Below are 17,064 nucleotides of genomic sequence, written 5' to 3'. Positions count from 1 at the left end.
GTTATTTCAAGTTCAGTGTGTTTCATTACAGAAACTGTCACTGATGAATGGTGTTGAGAAGCAGAGTTATTGCAAAGAAAACCCTCTGGTCATTGTGTTTAGATTTATGAACAAATGTGGCTCTGATTCATTCTCCGTCGGATTTTCAGATCATAATGAAACTCTCATATACCTTTTTAACCTGTGGCTACATGAAATACCACCGTGGATTAAATCATCCCTGAGTTCCTCCCCGGTGTCAGCTCGCAGCACAGTACAGTTTCAGTTCTGAAAATTGTATCAGGCATGTAATGCATAAAAGATGAGTTTGCATATTATACGAAAATGTTTGTATCTCAGACAGAGCGCTGAATCACGCAGCCTCATCCTGGAAACTCAGGCTATAAAGTCTGTCTGTGGTCGTGTGCTGTAAAGTTGTCGTGTACATCTGCTCACATCAAGATGTGGTGTCTTGTTTGCTGTCCTTCATCTTATCTTACAACACACACACTCATGCACACACACACACACACACACACACACACACACACACACACACACACACACACACACACACACACACACACTACAGGGAATGTGAACTTGTCAGATGAATCCTTCCTCTCTGCACGCTTCACTGCGCTCTGTCAGCTCAGGTGCTGTGGCTGTAAAATAAGAGCAGGACAGGATGTGTCCCCATGAATGAGTGTAAATGTTTGCTGGAGTTGGCCCATGTGCGCTATGCTTTTGTTAATGAGAAGAAAAGCACATAGGCACCTATAATCCACACGTTATCAATAACCTTGTGAATTGCTTATCCTTCGAGCCTTTAAATGAAGAGCATGAAATGAAAAGGACTAAATGTTTTTCCCAGATGGCGGTAAACGTGACCATTTGCCGTTAAGGTGTGAGAGAAGTTTTTAAGCAATGAGTTATTGTGATTTTTTTATGAATATTTTAACAAGCTGCATTGATAATTTAACAATAATTAACATGATACCAGTGATTTTCTGTTGTGTGTAAGCCTCTGACAGCTAGTTGGCAGGCAGCACATTAACCCTAAAGAGCCCAGCATAGCGCCAGTGCTATGATTTGCGTATTAAGTTTTGATTGGCAGTAGATTTGAAACCAGATAAGACAGATTGATCATTCTTTTTCACTATACTATATAAAAATGTAAAGATATGCTCTGACAGACTTGGTATTGTAGGTAGTAAATGGTTAATAAAATGGCTTTTTTTTTCCATTTCATTAATTTCCACATCCTTGGCTGATCTAGAAACTAGGGATAAACCGATATGAAAATTTTGGCTGATACCGATATCCAATATTAATATTCTTGTTATGGCCAATAACCGATATTTACCGATATCAATATTGGTAATATATATATATATATATATATATATATATATATATATATATATATATATATATATATTTATATATATATATATATATATATATATATATATATATATATATATATATATATATATATATATATATATATATATATATATATATATATATATAAATAAGAAAGAGCGGGGCAATCATGAGAAAGACGACTATGGATCAAAGGATGGAGCACCCGGGATGAACGTGATCAAAAAAAAGTATGTTTTTTCTGTTTTTGGATCAAAAACAGGAAGAGACACTTAAAAGAAGAGAGTCCACTCTTCTTAAGTAGTTTTGGTGTTAACATATTCATAGAAAACAATATTATTGGGGTCTTGGACAATCGTTCAAGATGCTCTGAAAATGCCAGTAGCTAATGAGTAAATATCGGCCAATACCAATACATTAAAAAATGACCAAGATTGGCTGAAACCAGTATTGGTACTGATATATCATGTCAAGTCAAGTCAAACTTTATTTATATAGTACATTTTAAAACAACTGCAGTTGGCCAAAGTGCTGTACAGGCTTAAAATCAAGATCAATAAAAACATAATCAATTAAAACAAATGTTAATAAAATAAGTTAAAACAGCAGGTAGGTAGAAGACACAATAAATATCGTGCATCCCTACTAGAAATATTTCTTCTGCTAGGATGAAAGATCTTCTGGTGTGTTTACAGTGGATGGAAATGAGGATCGAGGAGATGAGGAGGCTTCTGGAGGATCTTAGAGGAAGCGTAAAGTGTTTTATGAAGGATAAATTCCTGTGTCCTGCTCTTGCAGCTGGATGTAATTTCTGTGGTTCAGCACCAGCACTTTTCCATGACCACGCTCTGACTCTAAATGCCCATCAGGATTTTAACAGTTAGACACCAGAGGGTTCTTTACTCAGTTGGTTAGTTTCTCTCAGATCCATTATTTGTGTTACGTCTCTGCGTACTGCAGGGTTTGGTTTAATTTTTTGGTCCGTGATCAATACAGAATCCAAGACTGTAAGTTATCATATTGAAAACCAGGATACAAACCAGTTATTTATGTTTTAATTTACCTAAAGCCATGAAATCGATTGATCTATACAATAGTAGAGTTGATTTTAAATCAGAACCCTTGGGGATTCGGCTCCTTGTGTTTCAACCGTCAGTAATACATTTGCCACAGTAAATATCTGTAACTCAACAAATTGTAAAAACAGAACTGACCTGCACGTAATCACTTCTTAGTGGTGACTCCACAAACATCTCCTGAGCAGATGCTCATTTACACATCCTTCAGACCCAGCCCAACATTAGTATTCATTTGGAGTGGTGTCTCTGGCCTCCCAAGGAAAAGAAACATTCTGTCTTTTGGCTCAGTTTTTCACTGTCTCCTGGAGGAAGCTCAGGAGCTAAAAGCCAGCTGATAATTGCTGCATTATGTTTGCCAGCTTGTTGCTTAGGTCTGCCTTTAGGTGCATGGAGTGTACAGAGTGTTTTCAAGCTGGAAACAGCTGTCTGCTGCTGGAGATGATGTTGCTATCAGTGAGAGTGGATCAAACAGGGAAAAACAAAACAAAACATTATGCCGGAGGACAATGAAACCCTGTTGAGCTGAAGGGGACTGCAGATTTCTGTTTCTGTGTGTGTGTGTGTGGGATCATCATGAGAAAATAAATCTGTCACATAATGTGTGGTTATTCATGCAAATATGAGCCTCACACAGTTATATGATCAGCTCAATATAGAAATATCAAACCTGGACGGTATGAAGCTTCTTGGCTTCCCTCACCTGCCTCCTGTGGTATCCTTTCTGTGACTGGCAACACGTTACAGATCATCAGTTTCCTGCCCACAGACGACGTGACGGCTCAGCCTGTGGACACAGCTGTGTAGGGGGCTGACCCCTGAAACATTAACTTGAAATAAAAGGCCATTACTGTGGCTGGCCTGGGATATTGCTGACTGGGCACCAGCTCCACAGACAGGAAGCCTGTGATCAACACCATATGAAGGACATGAGCATTAAAGGCCAGCAGTGAGCCTAACCATTGGATCCAGAGTTTATCATTTTCCTGTGGTGAAAACTTATCGAAAAACTGATAAAATGCCCGATTATGATAAGCTCAGAAATGTCAGAAACTTCCTTTTACATAGAGGGTTTGTGTTTACGTCACTTCCCCTGCCCCAGTTGGAGTTGAGTGGCAAAACCATAGACTGTAGAAAACATGGACGTAGTCTCACAGACGTCACCCGTCTGTTTCTGAAACAATAAATGAAGCACATCGGCTATAGCGGCCATATTGGTAGTGGCAAGGGCTTCACCTACAGCCATAGGGTGCCTGTTGGTCACGTGACCCTCAGCTATTCCTCTTATTGGGGGAGCTCACAATCTTAATATCCTCTGAACAGCCGTGTTAGAAAAAAATTCACCCCCCATACAGTGGGTGCTTGTAGTAAAATTAGCGACTCAGACCGAAGACATTTTTTGAACCAGGCTGTAAATAGGTTAATTTCTGCTTTGAAAATGGCTTTTTTTGGCTTGGTGTGTATGTGACTTCAGGTACTACCGGAGCCAGCCTCAAGCGAACACTCGGGAAACAGCAGATTTCAGTACTTCCGCATTGTCTCATATTCTCAGACCGGAGGTTGCCTCTTGGGCAAAACAAACCACACGTAGCCCCGCAAGGTGTGGCAGTGAACACCGCAAGAGCGGGAAAAATGTGAGTATGACATGAAATTAAGGGTCCGATTACACCACAACGGTTTTAGGCTGAAACGCACAAGTTTTGTTAAACTTTTGAGAACGGCCTCCAAAGTGGGATTTTTCTGGAACGCTGCTGACACTGTTGCTGTGTAAACAGTAAGCAGGCGTTTTCAGTCAAAATCATGACGTCACACCCAGCTCTGCGCAAGCCCATACAACAGGACAACAGTGCCGTTGTAACAATCGTCGCAGACTACCGTGTTGTGCTTGTGCTGCTGAATCTGCTGTATCTGCTGACTATCTTTCAATAAAATGAGCATCTGTTGCTCCACTTCTGCACTTAGTATTCACCAAAACACCAGATGATCGGCTCAACTCTACTTCAGTGGAGATCTCTAAAGCAGCTTCTGGACAAGACAGTTATAGTGCCGACTATAGGCCTGGCATGCTTACTACAGCGTTTTCAGTTCCTCGGCGTTTCAGTGTTAACGTGGATTTTTTTTCACTGTGTTTTAGTGTTTTCAGATGTAACGTTGTCATGTAAACGGGGCCTAAGACCAGTTGGACTCAACATTGATTTGTAAAAGCTACCAAAGAACATTGACATGTGGCCAGTGACCGTACCTTGACATTTATATGTACTTGATATTAACGCCAGGAAAACACACAATGCAAAGCCTGAATACCTATTATCTATTTGTACTTTTAGTATATAACTTAGATTGTATAATTAACAGACACATAGCCTCCCAGACTACATTTAAGTATAGTTATTATCAAATACTTAATACAATACATCTACAACTGCTTTGTGCTTGAGTTCCCCCTTATTTGGAAAACTTGGTTAGCCTCAGTTTAAGTCAGTTTACAAATCATGTCAAGCACAAATGAAGACAAAAATTGTTTCATTAATGAAAAATATAGCTTACATTTAGAGCTCTTGTGATTTAAGGAACAATTTTACCCAAAAGTACAGTATAAACTAGAAAAGCACTCAGAGAGCACAGACCACCACCAAGCATTTTGTGATTGTCACCAACACTTTAGTCCTGCTTTAATGTTATACTCCCTTTCAGCAGACTGTCTGCTACAATTTGGTGTTAGTTGCAGGTTTGTACGATAATTTGTTACCTTACAGTGTTGAAAATTATGATGATCAGTACATATTTCATATTCTGGATCTTAGTATCCAGAATATTGCCAGGATCTGGATCGTACTTTGACATCTGTCAGAAATCATTGGTGACTTGTCTTAGAGTGTTTTGCAAAGCAAACCGACCATTTATGGTGGAGCTATATACACATATGGTGGAAATGGCCCTATATCAAAGTTATAAAGAATCCTTTAAAAAAATTCTGGGTCTGGATTACCTCCAAAATTTAATCACTTCTTCCTTATCCCATTTTCAAGATTTCCTGAAAATTTCATCAAGATCCGTTTGTTAATTTTTTAGTTATGTTGTTTACAGAGAAAACTCTCCCAAAAACATAACCTCCTTGGTGAAGGTAATTAACGCTGACTGACACAAAAGGGGAACCACAAATCCATCACTGCCTGGATTGTTTCTGTAAATGCATCAATCAATCAGTTTCTCTTGTCTTTGTCTTTCGGTTGCCTGTCAAAAGATAGCTTCGACTGCTTTTCAAACTTGTTTGTTCAATCAGTTGCACAACAGCTTTTCTCTGTTTTTTGATGTTGTTTTTAAGTTTAGATTGTGTTCAAGCCAATGCCACCGCTCGTCTCCCTCTGTCACTTCTGCTGGCTGTGACATCACATGCAAACCCTCCATGCCTGGTCTTAAATTTGCTGTTAGACAGAATGTGAAATGTTTCCCCCTGCAAAAACTGTTCAGTTGGCTGTTTGTGTGCTTAAATACTGATGCTTGACAAGAGCTGCATATCAAGCTTCTCTGCATTCTCCATTACTGCCTCTTACTCACGCTCACATGTATGAATAATTGAGAAGAAAGGTGTGTGTGTGTGTGTGTTGGATGGTGTGTCAGGAGTTCCTGCAGAATTATTGTTCAGCATTTCAATCAGAGCAGAGACTCTGCCTCCTCCTCTCTTTGTGTTTTACCTTATCTTTATTTCTTGTGCATATTCACATATTTCTCAAGATTTTATGCAGCTCTCTTTCAAAACAATTTTTTTTTTTTTTTTTTTAATTTGTTGCTCAACAATATGAATTCATCAATTTTGATAATGAAGGTTATGATGAGTATATCCCCCTACTTGCTGTGTTTATTGCAGGAAATGATAGCAAACATTGCTAAACAGGCTTCATAAATGCTGAAATGAAGACCTCTCGTGTGGAGTTGCAGTTTGAGTGACAGTTTCACTGTAGCGGTCATTTGGCAACACAAAACACATCTGTCATCTCAGTACATGAGTTCCCCCCGCTGTACTCCTTTCACACATGGCAGTCGGTCTTCTGACTGGCGCTGCCTCTCACTGTAGGAAATTCAGAGCGAGACAGGCAGAGAGTGAGACAGACGGAGATGGAGACAGAGGCAGAGAGAGATGAAAGGCGTAGGATGATGCAGGCTGCTGAGTCATCACCCCTGCAAGGATTATCCGTCCCTCTATCTGAATGTGTGCATGTCTGTGTGTGTCTGTGTGTGTGTATCTGCCATTTCACAAAAGGGGACGTGCAGAGCATTCATTGTTGCATGATGAAAGCATGACAGAGGAAGCAAAGCGTGAGCAGGTCTGACCATGAAAGCAAAGTGACCTTAAAAGCATTTTTTCATGATTATTCATGCTTTCACTTCTGAAGCTTCATTTACTGTAAGCTATATTTAACTCATTCATGGAAATGGAAACAGGCAACATGAACCTGTGCTAATGATGTTTCTCTGAGGCAAGAAGACAAGGCAACAGGGCTCTGTCATTTATAAAAGAGCTGTGGTGCTTGTTGGAGCAAAAACACAAAGCAGTGGGATTTCATGAGCCTTTTTTTATTTGAATTAATTTTGCTTTTAAAGCTTGGTCAATATTTAACTAGTCTTTGAAAGAGATGGTATCCCCTAAAGCTCACTGACTCACAAGAATTTCAACAGATCTGGTAGATTCAGTATTCAACACTCATCTTCGATTGATCTTGGTGCAGAGAAATAAAAAAGCCCTCCCACAATCTCTGCTCCCCAACTTTCCTGTCTTTCTCCAACTGTCCTGTAAAGTCAAGAAAAATCCTAAAATATGACTGAAGGAAAGAAACCTCCTGGCTTATGACCACAGTAATGTAAAAAAAAACAAAGTTATGGAAAGAAAACACAAATAGTTTTCCTACCAGATGCATAATCCACCAATTTAAGCACACTATCACACACTCACTGTCACAATGTTTTTGTCACAAAATATATGGTTGCTTGTCTAGCCCAAACTGCAGCAGTCTTTGATCAAACATAGTAAATTTAGGTAAGTGGATGGCTGCTGTTTGTCCTGAGCTGCAGTTAGTCGATGTGGCTTAGGTCGATTTTAAGGAACTGAATTCCTTACTGAATTTATTGTTGTTAATTCTGTTCGAGCTAATTTGAGCTATTGGCTTTAACTGCAACTTTTAAGCCAATACATTCTGTATCTTTGAAAAATGTTATTGCACAAAATATGTAAAAGTTGTATTATTCATTTATTTTTTATAGACTGAGGTAAATTTTGATGGAGTGTCTTTCACTCTTTTGACCATCATCAATCTGACTTGGGTTTAAAGATACTTGTTTAAGAAGTTCCTTGCAGACTACTGCTACACTATGTTTAGTTGGTACTTAGGGCAGATCTAGGGTTCCTGATTGGCTAAAACCATCTTAATTAATGTATCCTGGGCCTTTGGTTTTTTAGCAACTAAACAATTTGTTGTGGCTGACAAAGGTTAGATCAGAGACTGTGGCTGACTGTGATGAGCACTTGGTCTTGGGTCTATAAAACCCTAGACTCAAAATGTTGACTGGCTGTGTTTATTTTTTCTATTGTTCAATGGTTTTTATATATATATATATATATATATATATATATATATATATATATATATATATATATATATATATATATATATATATATATATATATATGTGTGTGTGTGTGTGTGTGTGTGTGTGTGTGTGTGTGTGTGTGTGTGTGTGTGTGGAGAGAGAGAGAGAGAGAGAGAGAGAGAGAGAGAGAGAGAGAGAAGCTATTATAAACATAATACTTTGCTATAATTTTCAATTTGTACTTGAGAACCTAAAGTTTACACAGTTTGTTCAAAATATTTGTTTTAAAGTGAAGCTGATTAGTCTCATAACCCCACATTGTTTCTGGACTTCTCCATGTGAGGGCCTTTCTATGTGAAAAATATACTGGTTTATACACATAGCAAGGAAGAAAAGTCAATACACAGCTCTCATCTGCCTCTCAATCTGCTGGCAGTAAATGTGCAGAAATGGATATGACACTATTAATGAATCACTGGACTCAATAAGAGCTGCTCTGCTCCTGCCCTGCTCAGCTGAATCAATGCTTTTAAAATGATGCTGGTCAAGTTCCTCACTCTGCCTGTCCATCATTTTCCTACACACTGGTCTCGTTCCTCACACAATCTTTGAGATATGCCCTGAGGTAAGGAGGACAGCTCTCTGATCTGACTCTAAACACGTATCTGGACTGAAGGTAACCCTTTCTGTGACAGACACTGATAAACAGGGGGAAGGAAACACAACTAAGGATTAGTCTTATTAGTTGGGTGTTAGCAAGCTAAGCTATATGCTATTGGTAGATTATTCTCTATGTAAACTGACCTGTTGATGTATCTCATGGTACATGACTCCTAAAGTTTGTTGAGCTGTGTCTTTTGATATACTCTTTATTAACTTGAATGTTAACAACAGGAAATAAAGTTAGCAAAAACAGCTGAGTCATTCTACTTTGGTAGGTATTTAGCATCACTTTTTTCAGAATATAACAGGTGTTTGTGCACACTTAAAAAAATATGTTAACTATTTGTTGTTAGGGGTGAATAAATGGTATTTATTTATGATTTCTTAAATCATTTCCTATTACAAGATATAGTATTTAGGTTAGCCTTTAGCTATGTAGCATGTAGCATTATCACCTGGTTAGATTGATCTTTCTATGGTTTCTGTTGCTCCCCAGCAAATGTTAGTCTGATACTTCTCCACCCATTTCTACTCTTTTGGCGTTAGCACAAACTTGTGAGGAAAATAGCCTCTGAGCTGCTAGTAAATGCTCCCTTATGTTCTCTAGCTAACTGCCTACTGTTTCAGTTTGGCCCCTGACAGAAAACCTTTACTATGTGGTGTAGTTTTCAATGAAAACGACTGCTCACTGGGGCAAAACAACACTAAATGCAGCACTGAATCAAAAGTAAATAGTAGCAAAGTAAAGTCCCAGTTAGCAACCTAAAAAAAAAGATCTTACAGGAGCTAACAAGCTTTAGCGAGCTGAAGTAAAACCTTCATGTTTGTGGAGCATGACATTGTTTTCCTCTTCTAAAGGAGATAAAAGCATCACAGTGTGATAAAGGACGTTGAAATTATCTAACAAGATGAGACTGTAAATTTGTAACATGAAGACCAAGGTGACTTGAGCTGAGCAGTTTGTTTAATGAGCCATAAAACTTTATTTTACAAGGAACCGTCTTTTTCTTCTATGCTGATAAAAGAGATTTATTGTGATGATATTTAGATATTTTATCTCAAATACAGTTAACACCCCGTCTCTCTGCACTGTTTACTGGTTTTGTTCAGAGAGGTTTCAACCCTCATTTGTAAATCCATCTTTCCTTGTTGGTTTCACTCCAACCCTCCTCTGTGGATCCTCCTCTCTCCCTGTGACTGTGCTCGTACACTAATGACTTGCAGCAGAAATGAACAGAGCTCTGACTCATATCAGGCAGTGGAGACATAATGTGAAGCACTCATCTAAATGCATTTCATGAAGATTGTAAATGGTGGTCTCTGGGGGCATTTTAATAGGTAACAACTAGCTCCTCTTGCTTGAACAGATGACACTCCTGCTTGCTTAATAGACACTACCAAACCGGTTAGGTATGACAAACAAGCTACACTGATAAATGACCCCTATCAACACGCTTTTAACACATGCTTTTATTCAAAAATACAAACAAACTCAATTAGGAGTTCCTTTACATGTGTTAAAGTCTTCTGATAGGACTGAAAATAAATCACTACTTTTGTAAAAGTTTTGAAACATGCTGATTAACACTGAACTTGTGAAGTATCTCATTGAATTAGCATATGTGATGAAAAACTGTTCAGGCAATGAGTTTAATTGGAAATTATGAATGCAGCTGTGACATGCAGCAGAGCAGACCGCTGTTCATCATTTCTCACCCATCCGTCTCCCTCTTTTACGCCTCTGCTGTAGATTGTTTCAGTGTTATTAAATTGAAGGTGTTCAGAACATGCTGTACCTGTGCCGTGTGTCTCTACCCTATCTCTGTCATGTGACCTCCTGGTTTTCCTGTTTCCTCAGTCCTGATCCAGGCCACCCAGGAGACCAATGTGAACGTCCCGCAGATGGCAGACACGCTGATGGAGAGGGCCGGCAACGCCAGCTGGGTGGTGGTTTTCAAAGCCCTGATCACTACACACCACCTCATGGTGCATGGTAATGAGGTGAGTTTAAAACAGACAGCGAGTGTTTACAGTGACTACCTACTGAAGCTGGCAGCTGCAGGATTAAAGGTTAGGGGATGAGGGAGGTATTTCCTCCTTTGAGCATGGTGTGTACCACAGCTGATCAGTTGGCTGCTCAGGTGTGGTTGCATCCCTCACATGCTAGAAATGGTATAACTAGGGGATAATGTACACTGAAACAGGTGGTCATGTAAATCAGAGTACAGCAACCTGCTTTGACAAGAAAATACTGATTCCAACAGATTAATTGATGTAGCTTTTAAAGTCTCCATGGTTTAATAGCTAATACTCCATCCACAGGAACTGATCCATACAGACCTACAACTTTTCTTTGAAGGGTTAAGCAAAAATGGGAACAGGGCATCTGCAAAAATATTTATGTTGAGTGTTGACTGATTTAGCACACTTTCTTCATAGAGACTTGAAGCTGACACTTCTTTAAAGTAAATGAGGCAAAAGTCACTTTTTAACTCCACTGTTATTATCCCTGAGTCCCTATGATTTATGTGTCTCTGTGCTAATCAGCAGATAATGCACTTGCCAGCTCTGCAGGACAGGATCTAAGATTCAAATATCCTCTGTGTTGTTTAGCTTGCAGATTGACTGAGATTAGCTTGCTAATGGAAACTGATGGTGCTGCCATGATGTTTACCCTTTTCATGCTAGCAGAGATGAAACATGCAGGAACTCCTTTCCATGGATCTGATATGGTAACCAGGTTGTCCATGTTGCTACTCAGAATTGATGTCCCATGGGGTTTTGACCAATCAGATCGAAGTGTTAAATGAGACATGTTGTTGCTGAGAAAGCTGGGCATCAATGAGAAATCCAATAGGGGAGAACTGAGAAAGAAAGATGTGGCTGTGTCTACTATCTGCAAAGGACCATGGACTGTGACACATATAACTGCTTTTATATAAACTGCAGCAGATTGAATTCTGGAGTATAGATGTGCCTAAACACTGTTGATGTTTTGTCAGTTTATTGAGTGATGTTGAGTGTAAAGCAGGGGTAGGCAACCTAGGGCACAGGTGCCATATCTGGCACTTGAAGCTACTTATGTTGGCACGCAAAGAATAATTACTATGAGGCAGAGGACAAAATAAATAAATAAGATAGATAATAATACTATTGGGTTGTGTTATATTTAAAGCTTAACAAGAAATCAAACGCTCTTACGTAACAATAAAACAAATATTGTTGAATATTAAATTTAAATGATGACGTTTCAAGTGCATGAATGTGTCTTGCAAGTGCGTCACCACACATTTTTTGAGATGTAAGTCTGTTAGCTCGCAATCGCATCCATTTAGCAGTGTTATCAAGGCAAACAAACCAAGTTCCAGCCATTCTTTCCAACATAGCTTGACAAGGCAGTATAGATCTATTGACAGAGATGGCTAAAGATCGGGCGATATGCACCCTTAGCTGTGAAAGTGTGGTATGTAGGACCTCAAGTGGGTCTTTTTGAGACCAAACACAAAAACATTGTTAGCAAAGTGTGCAAAACAAAGTAGCACATTCAAAACTTTCTGTACTGTGTCTTTCTATAAGGAAGTTACACCATTTTCCACAGCAAAGTCAAGCATGAAAAACCATTTAAGGAGACTTTCCCATTGACTGTCAATGGTTTTATGACTGAACTAAGTCTTGGCACTTTGGACATGAGTGTATTTTAAAGTGGCACGAGTCGTGGAAAAGGTGGCCTGACCCTGGTGGGGATAGAGATTATTTCCAGTTTCATATCTGATCTTACTTAGAGAATGTGCAACAATTATGCTATGTAAAGGTCAAAATAAAACAAACTGTGTTTGGTAGGAGTCCCCTATTGTAGAAGACATGAAATATTCCATGTTGAATTTTAGGAAGGGTCATTACGAGGCAGGTTTTCCGCCAATGCACTGCACGTCCGGCTGTCTCCAGGGCCTACACACAGTGCAAGTTTCAGGATTCTATAAACATGCTTTTAATAAACCTGAATAGACCTGTTAAAGCACAATCACAGTGGGGCTGCACAGCTGGAAATATAAACTTGAGGGCTGCTGTGGTCACCAGTGACTGTTGATTAATACATGAATGCTGTAAGGAAAACAGCAGGTGTGATATCAGTGTTCTTTAACCTCATTATGCAAAGCTTTATGCTCCACACTGAGGTTTCAATTAACATAAGATAGAAACCCGCTGCTCTCCTTGAAGTAGGGTCTGATTTAAAGGGATGCCGCCCCCTTCCAAAGATATCCCATCTCTCAGTCTTGATATATAAGCAAGCATGCCTGTGCTTTACAGTGTGTCAACAGAATGTGAGCATTACTGTCATCACTTGTGGGGAAAAAAATCACCCAAGTCCTCAATCCCTCCCAGTTTAGGTTCAGGTTCAGGCTACTTTAATTCTACCTGTTGGTAGATTTGTTTTGCAGTCAGTGAGATTACAAATGTTCCAAAACAGAAGGGACACAGAAACACATTAAAGTGCTCAAGTTTTTATTGTAGTAAATTTTTCTGGTGCTTCGAGCCTCCTGCAGGCCTTGTCGGGATGGGCCCCTATTTCCTCTGCCTAAATGCTTCAAAACTGAATTTCTAATACCTTGATCTAAGGCCGCATTTACACGGCACCAAAACGGTTAAATCTGATAACATTTTGTTGCGTTTTGGCCTTGCGCATGGATGAGAGCGCTTTGCGTTTTGTCCAAAAACGGAAACTTTTGAAAACGCTCTCCAAAGTGGAGAGTTTTCAAAACACTCCTCCATCCAGCCCGGTATAAACACAGAGCCAAGCGTGAAACCAACAACTTCCAGTTTAGCCATTCCAGTCTCTAAAGACCTCTAAAGACCTTAAAAACTTCTACCTCTACCTCTAGCCAACCGTCTCACACAATAAAACGGCAGAAAAAGAAAGAACAACCACAACAATGAATGCTGATTTCCGAGTAGCATATATACACACATGTATCCATATCGCCAACTACTGGCACCACTCCACTTCTTTGAGTCTTATGAACACAGATCTTTTTCACGCCGTCCTCATGGACACGGGTGGCTTTTGGAAACACAAAAGAAGAATCTCAGTCTCAGTGCAAATTTGGCCTTAGATCATTGAGGAAGAAGACGTGGAGTCCAATCGGCCAAGGAGTTTAGTCAGTCTGAATCCAAAAAAACTTTATTCAAAACAAGCTGTCACGAACAAAGTGAGCCCCCTAGGTCCCCTTAACCTCTAAAGACCCCTAAAGACCTTCAGTAAAACCTCTACACACCCTTGAAAGAACCTCTGAAGACCTCTAAAGACCTTAAAAACCCTCCTCCAAGGCAGAAGCAGCTTCTTTTATATTCTGGTGTTGGGCTTTCCAGATGATCTGCAAGACATTCCTTTCCTCAGTACGTGTTGATTGGCTGTTTTTTTTTTCTGAGCAACAGAATTCTTCTTGGTCCACATTTGGAAGGTGTGCGTCAGTAGTCAGTTTTGAGTTCATAATAGAAACTCCTGTTGTACCCTGAATTGGAGCAGGCTCAGGTTCAGTGTCCTCAGATGTTTCCATGTTATTTCTGTCATAGCTGGCCCTGGACCTGCATGTCAGCTGATACTTCAGGAGGAAACTGGCTCTGTCGCTGGTGGACAGGGGACGTGATGATGTCTTCATTTGCCAGTCGGACACAGGAAATCTTTAAATGTTAAAATGTTACCCAGACTCCAGAAATCCTTTGAGGTCTTATTGTTCAAGCAGCCACATTTTAAAATTCAGCAAGCTCATCCATTGGGCAGTGTCCAGCTTCATCCCCTATACTCTTGAAGACATTGAAAGCAATGTCTGTCACCTGTCATTCTGTTATTTATGATTCTGTTTACTCCAAAGCTGAGGGGGCAGGGGGGGGCAACTGTCAGCTCAGTTTAAACTGGTAGATATTCCTTAGTTTTAGCCTGCACTGGCTGCTATAAGTAAGATGCTGTACAATTCTTGAGTTTTTTGCATTGTCCGTTAAAAAATAACACAACTCCATCAGAATTAGAGCAGAATTAGGTGTTTAATGGGGTTTCAGAGAGCTTTGTGGTTTTTGTTCACCACGTTTGGCTTTACAGCTCATTATATCGCTCTAACCCAGCGGGCAGCGGTTTTTGGCCACGTTTTTGACACAACCTCGACCTTTCTCCCTCATTTAGCACGTGACAGTTTGTGGCTGCTTGTGGAGCATTTAGCAGCTACAGATGCACATAATAACACCCTGGGGGCCAGAGACCAAAACAAAAGAGTGTAATTACGACTTATATTAACCCTGCTGCTGGATTTACTACAGAAATAAGATACATGTTGTTCCCTTTGCCTGTTGGAATGGACCTGGGTATTTACTAACACAAAAAATAATATGTCACAGTACATTATTACTGTGGTAGGGCTTGTTTTACTGTCCTGAAGTGAGAGAAAAACACTGAACACAGCGTTAAAGCTGTGGAAACACAAACAAGGATTAGATTATCTTGGTTTTAAATGCATGCTGATAGTAAAATGTTATCTGGATGTCTTTGCATGGTTATTAACCTTTTATGCAATGCACATCGCTTCCTTTCAGGGTCCTCTGTACACTATGTCCTCCTTTCAATTTTTACTTCATGGCTGAAAGTATTTGCTACAACAGCAGGCATGGAATAAGCAAAGGGACTGACCCTGTGCCTCCTCCTCCTGACCTCCTGACCCCATACATGCCCTCACAGCTGTAGAGAGATAAAGGCAATGAGTGGGCAACAAGGGACAGCTCAGAGATAAACAGATGCTGTTTCAAAGCACAACAAAAGGCACAAGTTTACACTAAAGTGCAGACTCAGAGCACACAAAGGAGACAGAGCCAGAAGTGTGTGCTCTAAAATGAGACAGTGCTCTGAAACATAGAAAATAAACCCTCCTGTTACATCCCCGTATGTTTGTGCTCTGTGATACAGACTCAAAGCTCAAAGGAGAGCACCAGCAAATGTTTTGAGTCTTAAAAATCATGTTTGACGAGGCACAACACAGTGTTTACTATACGTATCTTGGTACTTGTTTATTTTTAGCTGCACTTTGCTGTTGTAGAGCAGCTGATGATGATGAAGAGAGTACTGAAGAGAGAGGAGGAGAAGAGGAGGAGGAGGCGAGGTTATGTGTAGCTCACGATTTCTCCAGGGAGGTGTTTTCATTCTGAACCATCCGGCATGTTATTGTGCTCCACTTTGTGTAAATGGAGCCACTGAATAAGCATCAGCGGTGTGTGTGTGTTTGTGTGTATATAAGTGTGTGTGGGGGGTATTTTTATGTCCATGTGTGTCACTGGAGTAAGCTTGCTCTCTGCAGAGGATGCCTGATGTCTTTCTAATGCTATGTTTCCTCTTTCTGTGCCTGTGTCTGATTAATGTTCACACCCTCCTGCTCACGGCTGCTGCTGCGTTGCTCCTGTAACTCTGAGTTTGTGTTGAAAGATAAAGACTAGTATAGAAACCTTCAGCTACAGTCAGTTTCACAGGTTTGTTGAACAGCCTCTTTGAGAAAGGTGTGAACTTTAAACAAGCTCTGCTTTCTTATATTTTAGAAGGAGCCATCTGTTTGGAAATCAGTATAAGCCATCACTACTGGAATATTCCAGTTATTCATAACTGTGAGGTGTAATCTATGGTTGTTTATGAATTGATACATACTGTATGAATTCTGCTTAGTTTAGTTTTCTTAACTTGTGCATCAAGTTAAGGCACTGAAAATGTTTCCATGTTAATGACTGACTGTCTCAGATACTTAACCCTACACTGATTTTCCATCACAAATGTCTATATCTGGCCTAAAGTAAAGCTTATAATATTTATATCCAGAGACAGTTTATAGTATTTGAGGTTTTTTACCAGGAAGGAAACAAACTCTGTTCTTGTTTCTTCCACAGAGATTCATGCAGTTCCTGGCATCTCGAAACACTCTCTTCAACCTCAGCAACTTCCTGGACAAAACTGGCTCCCACGGTGGGTTTCCTCTCAGTCTCTCCTGACGGTGCTTTCATTCCTACCAACATCAGTCTAACATTTTATTCTGATCTTCACCCAAACAATTCTCTCATACCCTTTTATTCTTGGTGCTTCACATTGAAAACATGAAAAGATTATCGTTAGCAGCATGTGTGACATGAAAACAAGCCTGAATGTTCAGTTCAGACTAACCCGACCTTTACTCTGCTCGTCCTTCAGCCCCACTGATCCCTGCTCCCCTCAATTAAACCCGTCTCCATGGAGATTAATGCAGCCCCCCCATGGTGATAATCAGAGGCTTCTCAGTCTGTTGTCATGGTTATTTTATCTATAAGGGTGACTATACTATCTGCAGAGTTTATGACGTCTACACTGAAA

General features: G+C 39.9%; 1 protein-coding gene across 1 annotated transcript in view; it reads left to right on the top strand.

The window, feature by feature from the left end:
- Positions 1-17,064, top strand: part of snap91a (synaptosome associated protein 91a) — a 71,308-nt gene that overhangs the window by 22,659 nt on the left and 31,585 nt on the right. The window contains exons 2-3 of the mRNA XM_074682738.1: positions 10,552-10,694; positions 16,608-16,683. Of these exons, the coding sequence (XP_074538839.1) occupies positions 10,552-10,694; positions 16,608-16,683 (219 nt within the window). The remainder of the gene's footprint in view (positions 1-10,551; positions 10,695-16,607; positions 16,684-17,064) is intronic.

The sequence above is a fragment of the Halichoeres trimaculatus genome, unplaced genomic scaffold (assembly GCF_033239565.1).
Source record: "Halichoeres trimaculatus isolate MK-OKI-2021-1 unplaced genomic scaffold, fHalTri1.1 fHalTri1_scaffold_12, whole genome shotgun sequence".
Classification (NCBI taxonomy): domain Eukaryota; kingdom Metazoa; phylum Chordata; class Actinopteri; order Labriformes; family Labridae; genus Halichoeres; species Halichoeres trimaculatus.
This window is presented reverse-complemented; position numbering and strand designations above follow the sequence as displayed.